General features: G+C 37.7%; 1 protein-coding gene across 6 annotated transcripts; it reads right to left on the bottom strand.

The window, feature by feature from the left end:
• Positions 1 to 710: 710 nt before the first annotated feature.
• Positions 711 to 6948, bottom strand: zgc:56699 (uncharacterized protein LOC405758 homolog). Of its 6 annotated transcripts, XR_004632993.1 has the most exons (9): positions 4086 to 4163; positions 3584 to 3701; positions 3388 to 3494; positions 2309 to 2435; positions 2140 to 2223; positions 1722 to 1779; positions 1544 to 1621; positions 1068 to 1150; positions 711 to 825 (listed from the first exon to the last, which is right to left on the bottom strand). XR_004632993.1 is itself a non-coding variant. In XM_034695818.1 (7 exons), exons 2-7 carry the CDS (start codon positions 3666 to 3668, stop codon positions 1555 to 1557), a joined length of 528 nt encoding a protein of 175 aa, XP_034551709.1. In that variant the 5' UTR covers positions 3669 to 3701; positions 6825 to 6948; the 3' UTR covers positions 1325 to 1554. The 6 variants fall into 6 exon arrangements, 5 of the variants coding, with proteins under 5 accessions (XP_034551709.1, XP_034551712.1, XP_034551713.1 ...); XM_034695818.1 differs by lacking the exons at positions 711 to 825; positions 1068 to 1150; positions 4086 to 4163 and adding an exon at positions 6825 to 6948 and having other exon boundaries at positions 1325 to 1621; XM_034695821.1 differs by lacking the exons at positions 711 to 825; positions 1068 to 1150; positions 4086 to 4163 and adding an exon at positions 6610 to 6690 and having other exon boundaries at positions 1325 to 1621.
• Between the last annotated feature and the right edge of the window lie 909 nt (positions 6949 to 7857).

Raw genomic sequence — 7857 nt, 5'->3', positions numbered from 1 at the left:
TCTGTAAGAAAAGAAAATTGATCACATATTTCTACAGAAGCGTATGAAACCAGAACCACTAATGTCTGTGTGTATCTCAAATTTCTTTGAGCATTCCCCATGGGACTTTTACTCTGAACCACACAAAGATTATGCATGATAATCTCTCAGATAACTATTACTCTGGACATGTTTTCTTTTAGTCTAATTATGCAAATTGCATGTGCACACTAAACATGACTTGATTTTAAGACTAGCATTGGAGTAGTTAAATTCAGTTCTTGACCCTTTGATATTGATAACCTAGCATCCCAGTTGACTGCAAGCCTCTCCATAGCTAAAAGTAAACATTCTGGTGCATTTGCTGTGAAACTATTTTCTCAAAGTGTGTTTTGACTAAAATTACAGTGGTCATTACAGTTGTTTACTGTGTGCTTTTTGCATGGACAGCACATTACATCTACAGGAGTTCTGTTGTGTTTATGATTCATTTTAAGTATGTGATGTTTTTCCTCAACAGGTTAAAATGTTGTGTTGCTGTGCCAATATGATAAAACATTGTATCGGAGCTGTGTCTGAATTAAATACCTTTTATGATGCATTCATTTTCCCTGTTTTATTTTTCCCTGTAAAGCAAAGGCAACGTAATTTAAAGAGTCTTTAATAAAAACAGAAACTCACAACCAAAAAAATGTAAACGTGCCTTCTATCCAACGTTAAGGATAAACATACAAAAGGCTGTTAAATGGAGCTCCTGAAAGATTTCCCTTAAAGCTTCGATCACATGACTTCGTAGCTGCTGCGGATGCCTCTCATCAACATGCAGGCGAACACGATGCCCATTATCTAAAAAGGAAACACAAGAGGGTGAGGACATTTTTAACCCACGTACAACAGCTTTTTATATATATATACACACACACACACACACACTAGTGTTTTACGTCATAGATCAGTCTTATTTAAATAAACTCTATAACTTTGTTTTTTCAACTGAAGTCATACACGTAGATGGTGGGAGTTTAGTGTAATGTCATCTAAGTTGATGTTGTTAAAGCAGCTTTTTTGAAAACATGGAAGTTACATACCTGCAGCAAAGCAAAAGGAGAGCCGTTACTATCACCCACTGGATGTTTTTCTTCAAGAAGGCCTCCGTTGCTTCCTGACAACCCTGGAACAAGGAGAGACAGAAGTTCAATTCAATCTGTAGATGTCATTTGAGAAACATGTTAGTAAAACATTAACTTCTAACTAACCGTTATATTTTGTAGGCACAAGCTTTACTTCCTAGAAACACTCAGGGTAAGCGTGCGTTTCTGTCAAGCTAAAATCAACAAGGCAATACCCTTTTATGCACATATTTCAAGTTTATTTGAAACAAACACACTTTAATAGAACAACTACAGCAGTCAACATTTGGTAATCCTTTTTTCCAACAGAATGGAAATCAGCGTGAAAAAAAAAATATTGTAAACCAGTGAAAACTGCTGTCAAATGTAAAACTTTTACACAGTGTTAATGCTAAAAACAAACAGAAATGAACTTGGATATAGATGAAGCTAACCACAGACGTGGCTACCATGGGAACGTATTAGGCGTTCTATAAATCTGGCCAAGGTTGTTGGTGGGCCTGGTCTCCATACTGCAGTGAAACAAAAAGAATGTTTGAGAATTAAAGAACATTTTGACTTTTTATTTTATTTTTTAAAGGCTGAATCAGCCTCACTGAACGCACAACTCACTTCAGATCCAGGGCTCCATTTGTACCCCACACAAATGGAGCAGCATGATCATCCGCCTCTGCAAGGAAAAACATTTGTTAGCTTTTCAGACACTCCACTCAAAACCTGTGCACTCAATGTCTGGTTTAGAATGCAAAATACCATCTTTGTAAACCTGCTTTAGGTACTGCACACTAAATATTTATATTCTAGCAACAGCTGTTCAGTAGTTTAGATATTTTCCTACTGATAATTACAAAATACCATTAGTACTACTTAATTCTCTGTACATTGAATATGCACCAAAGAGCTTAGCTCAGCATTAATACAGGAAGTATGGGAAACAACAGTTTTAGCCCTACAGCTCAAAAATTAGCAAGTTACATCAAATTTGTTCAACCCACAAAAACAAATACAAATCTTGGGGTAATAATAATACCTTGGTCCCAATCCTCAGTCATGGTTGGGTTCACCCAAGTGCTGACTGGGACCTGCCACTGACAGTGTCCATTTGTGCCTCCATCTGTAGACAGCATAATCAAACTCAGAAACACTAAGCACATGTACAAACTGCAGAGGAAAGAATCAGACTGTAGTGATAAACTTGCCTTCTTCTGTGTGCACAGATATCCGGTCCACGCAAGTTTCTGTGTGGTACGCAAGCTCATGCTGAGGCACCAGGTGACGAGCGTTGAAAGGGCAGGTTTTCAGCTCACTGGCCAGCTTCGGGTGGTTCTACACCAGTGAAAAGGTACAGTAATTAACAGTCAGACTTGCAGTGTGATGAAGGCATAGGAACAGACTGAAAAGCAGCAGGTGGAGTCTCAGCAATCAGTTCAGTTGGAGAGTTTGAATTAAACTACATCAGCACACAGGATGTAATTACTACTGGATGAACCTTGTGTTGATATTTTGTCAACTGCTGTTTAAAGACAAGCATATACTTGTTCAACGTCATCATCACCATCATACCAGTTTAGGGTCGAAATAACTTCAAAGAGAACAGTCCAAGGAAACATTCTTGCATGAAAACATCCCTGTGTAGAGGCCATATCTTATGTTTTATGTTTTAGTTCAAACTGTTGTAGTGAAACTTGAAAACACACCTGAGGCGTCAGTTTGTTGAGCTCTTACTGAGACTGATTTATATCTGTAATGCATCTTTTTCTCATGCAATAACATTGTGTGGGAAAAAAACTGCAACATAAAATGATACTTCTTGTGATTCTTTCAAAAAAAGGTGTTAGTCTACAGCAGCCCTATTCAATTAGCAGCCTGTGGGCCACATGCAGCCTGAAAGCAACCCTCGAGTGGCCCGGAAGCAACTGCCAAGTGATTGTGACTTGGGTCCAGCAAGAAAAACCTATTTTACTAACATTGACAAGTGCTGCTCTTTTATTGTGTTTATGCCCTTTTGGATGTGGCAATACATTAATAAACATCCAGTGTGTTTGTTATCTCTCTCACACCCAATTTCTTTTTCTTTTAAATGGTTAACTTTGCTCACTGCCTGCTAAAAATGTCCGGCCCAGCTCATGTCCTTAGTCTGAAAATCTGACCCGACCAAATATTTAATTGAATAGCCCTGATCTACAGGCTTACCAGAGCAACTGAAAAAATCCCCTCAATTCAAATTTATGCTGTCCTTGTTTTAAACTAGTGTTTGCACTTGAAGTGCACAGCTTACCTTCCTGCACTTTATCAGATGGTACGGGAAGCGGCACGCTCGGATCTGGTGGTTCTTGTCAAAGGGGCACTGGAGGAGTCTTTCTGGGTCACAGTTTGCCTTTTCATCTTTAAAACCAAAAAGGAACATGAATGTCAACAAATATATAAAACAATTAAAACAGAAGACATACGTGGTTATATGATCTTAGTCTTACCCATGTCCTCTACACATTGTGTTCTCTCTGAAGAGGAGATGTTGCAAGGACCACTAGTGGTTCCAAATCGAATTGTGGTTGACATCTTTGGCTGGTGTTTCTTTAGATGACCGGACAACTGTCAAGGGCAAAGATTTTCAATGAAACCAACTAGTTGTTTTACTCAAGATAGCCTGCTGACAAAAGAAGAAATCAACACTGCTTACAGGTCTCTGTTAAACACATACAATTCAAAAAGCATAGCAACCGATCGTACATAAACAGATTCTACTCAACTCAGCAGGTGTTCCAAATTATACATCACTGATTGATTCAATCACCTGCACACACACATCAGTGTGACATTAATTCAAACGAATACCAAAAAGAAAAAATAACTAATAAATCACACATAATCAAAAGAGTCTACTCTAGTGCACCAATGCATGTTATCCGTTTTATACAACTAAGAGACCAATCATGTCAAACAATTAATTTATGTAGTAATAAAGATATAAATCACTTTAGGCCAGCTATCTTTTGCAGTCCTTATCTCGAGGCCATAGGGTCTCCTATCAAACAACATTCTACTGAAATGTGCTTCACTCCTGCACTGGTCACTACTGGGAGAATTATCTGGAAGTGGTTTTAATTTATGGAGACAGAGGATTTTAACCCTCCTCCAAAAAATCTAAAAAAAAAAAACCCTTGTAATTATTATTTCTCATTTCTAATGTCACAGTGGATGAAAGGCTAGTGTTATTCAGAGGTTCCTTCCATCTTAGGTAATATACGTCTTCCAAACCAGCTAAATGCAGTATAAAAATATGGGCAGCATGTAACAGAAGAGGTGTCTCTTGTTAATTTATCAACATCAATTCAGAAAAAGTAAAAAGAAACAAAAAACAAAGTTAAAAGAAACTATTGTATTTATATTTAGGGATTTTCAATGTACATTAAAAATTGTTTTAACATGAATTTCACAAGAAATGAGTGAGTTATCCTCATTGGACCATGATCTGAGAGAGTTAACGAACATCATTGCACTAAATATTGATTTAAATGCTTAGTGATGGAGTTAATAATGGGATTTTAAAAAATGTTAATTGGGATTTTTGGGGGTTCTGACACTTTTGGATCATTAAACATGCCCTGGGTCAAGTTGACCCGGAAACATTATAGCTGTCCCTAAGAAACGAACATAACAGGAGGGTTAAGACTAAAAAACCATGCTTAAATAATCTTAAAATAATACAAATATTGTATTATGTTTATAATACTAAGAATAACTGATAGCATCTGCTATCGATTTGTGCTGCTGTAGCATTTTTCGAACAAGAAGCAAAACTTGACATAACACTGGTTTAAATTCTCAGATTGGAGCAACCACAACACATGTTGGTTTTGCTCCTAATGGGTCCTCCGCATCCAAGGTTTGGTTTAAACATTAAAATAACAAAATACGTCATTTAAAATCTGTACAAACATTTACATATGACAAAAGACAGTCTTCATACATTACCTTCAAACTGAGAAAGAAACTTGGCCCTCGAGCACGTGTGCTAGCGAATAACTTGGCAGCAGGCCTAGCTAGCTAATGACGTTCTGGTTGTTTTTTTTTTTTTTCAAATTACACAGTAAAATAACTTCTTAAGATCACTTTCTAATTACTTTTTTTGAAAGCTTCAAAACAACAAAAATAGTTAAAGTTATTGGCCCTTTCGTCACCTTCGGAAAAAGCTACAACGTATATCCTCCTGTTTTTGGTTTTAATCATATGGACGTAGTATCCGTGACGTCACCCATCTGTTCCTGAGAGCTGAAGCAAATCGACGGCAGCAGCCATATTGGAAATGCAGAACTCAACTAGGCAGAGTGTGACGTAGTGTGAGTCTCTTAGCCAATGGCTGTGTGTTCCCAACCGGGAGTCACGTCAGTCATGTCCTTATTTGGGCAAAACTCATAATCTTAATATCTTCTTAACCGTCATGTTAGAAAAAAATTCACCCCCCTTACAGTGTGTGCCATTGGAGAGATTAGCGTTGTAGGGCCAAGCCGTTTTTTGAACCAGGCTGTAAACATGTTTATTAATGCTGCAAAGATCGTCTTTTTCCCATTCATATCTATGTGGTTTCCGGTGTTTCTGCAGCCAGCCTCAAGCGGATTTTCGATGTATTGCAGTTTATATCACTTCCGCATTGGCTTCATCGTTTGAGACCGGAGTTTGCCGCTTGGTTTTAATACAACTTTAGCTTTATACATTACCGAGGACTACGTGACTTCCGGTTAAATTAGAGTCAGCTTTGAACTGTGAACTAAAGTAAAAACAATTATATATTTATTTACAGTCTATGATATATACCAACATGTAGCACTGTAGCCCATGTTATGTTAGACGAACGCTTTCTTAAAATGCTATAAGAAATTATTTAAAATTGCGAGGACACACAAAGGTTCAGTGTGTATAAACCTAAACCATAGACTGTATCAATGGGGATATTAGAGACATCGAACGGTCAGATTCTAGAATGAACCCCTCCGTTCCCAACCCTTCTATGTGCTTCTGTCACACAAACCAGGAGTTCTCAAACTTTTTGGGTTTGTAAACAATTTCAACCAAGTACCCCCTTGTATGGCCGACAATTTTTTTTCAGGAAATAATATGGGGGAAATAACATGAATAAATATATGCATGTGGTTTTACAGTGTCATAATAACATTGAAATGAATCATGACACAAATTCTACATTTGTTTGTAGTGCAACATTTTCAGAAATGATTAAAGATTGAGGCAGCTACTACCTTTGATGGCCCAAGGAGCACACCGATTTATTTCTGTCAAACAAGAAGCATGTCCTAACTACCATTGTTATCCTCCTGGCCGCACTTTTGTTAGCAAATTGATGTGATCGCTCGCTGGACAATTGACGTCAACAGACGGAGGCCGTCTGGTCCAAGCGGTTTTAGCATATAATATATTTCATGAATGAATATACTCAATTTGGAAATAATGCCCCCCCCCCTGCCCCCCATGTTTAATCACTGACCTAAGCGACGGTGGCCGTGGAGGACCAGAAGCTCCTGTAACGAGGCAGGTGGAGGTGGAGAGAGCTAGCAGTCTAGCGAGCTAGAGGTTAGAAGGTAGCAATTGACCCAAGATAGTGAGATAGCATAGAAAGCTTCAGGAGGACAGAGTGGGGATTTCCACACGGCACTTATTCGTTTATCATGCACGACAAATAGAAAAGTAGGCACAGCTTACACCAGGTCGTCTTTCTCTCGGTCGGAAAATAACAACTGCTGCTGCGGGCTCAGAGGGGGAGCAACTTCTCTCTGTACATAACAGACCAAGAAGGAAGGTGGCGCTGCCTTGTGGCGCTACCAGATATTGCAGCAGTATTAGGATAAAAGATATTTCTCTATAACCCCTGCGATTATGAACAAGTTTCTTCTCTTCTAGCCAAAGATATGAGGGGGAAACAAATTATTTCAGACTGTTTTTCCTGTCTGCGAGAATTGTTATCCCCACCTCAAATTGGACAAATGAAGCCGGACAGTCAAATGATTTATTTTAAAAGTACTTCAGATACTGCTCCATAACCCCTGCGATTATGATCAAGTTTCTTCTCTTCTAGCCAAAGATGTGAGGGGGAAACAAATTATTTCAGACTGTTTTTCCCGTCTGCCAGAATTTGTATCCCCACCTCAACTTGGAGATTTCTGACATTCTGAGAAAAAAGTCAGAATTCTGTCCAAAAAAAAAATCAGAATTCTGTGAAAAAAGTCAGAATTCTGAGAAAAAAGTCAGAATTCTGAGATTAAAGTCAGAATTCTGTGAAAAAGTCAGAATTCTGAGATTAAAGTCAGAATTCTGAGATTAAAGTCAGAATTCTGTGAAAAAGTCAGAATTCTGTGGAAAAAGTCAAAATTCTGAGATTAAAGTCAGAATTCTGTGAAAAAGTCAGAATTCTGAGATTAAAGTCAGAATTCTGAGATTAAAGTCAGAATTCTGTGAAAAAGTCAGAATTCTGTGGAAAAAGTCAAAATTCTGAGATTAAAGTCAGAATTCTGTGAAAAAGTCAGAATTCTGTGGAAAAAGTCAAAATTCTGACATTAAAGTCAGAATTCTAAGAAAAAAGTCAGAATTCTGAGAAAAAAGTCAGAATTCTGAGATTAAAGTCAGAATTCTGAGAAATAAAGTCAGAATTATGAGAAAAAAGTCAGAATTATGAGATTAAAGTCAGAATTCTGAGAAATAAAGTCAGAATTCTGAGATTAAAGTCAGAATTCTCACT

Source organism: Notolabrus celidotus, chromosome 11, assembly GCF_009762535.1.
Source record: "Notolabrus celidotus isolate fNotCel1 chromosome 11, fNotCel1.pri, whole genome shotgun sequence".
Taxonomy (NCBI): Eukaryota; Metazoa; Chordata; class Actinopteri; order Labriformes; family Labridae; genus Notolabrus; species Notolabrus celidotus.
The sequence above is the reverse complement of the archived record's forward strand: the minus strand, read 5'-3'. Positions and strand labels throughout refer to the sequence as shown.

Bases quoted from the DNA above. Each gene is read 5' to 3' on its own strand.
- zgc:56699 (XM_034695817.1), bottom strand. From the start codon at position 4,148: ATGTTGTTTGATAGGAGACCCTATGGCCTCGAGATAAGGACTGCAAAA. The intron at 3,495-3,583 runs GTAAGACTAAGA...TTGGTTTTAAAG, and splicing joins ACAATGTGTAGAGGACATGG to ATGAAAAGGCAAACTGTGAC. The intron at 2,224-2,308 runs GCAAGTTTATCA...TGCTGTCTACAG, and splicing joins ATCTGTGCACACAGAAGAAG to ATGGAGGCACAAATGGACAC.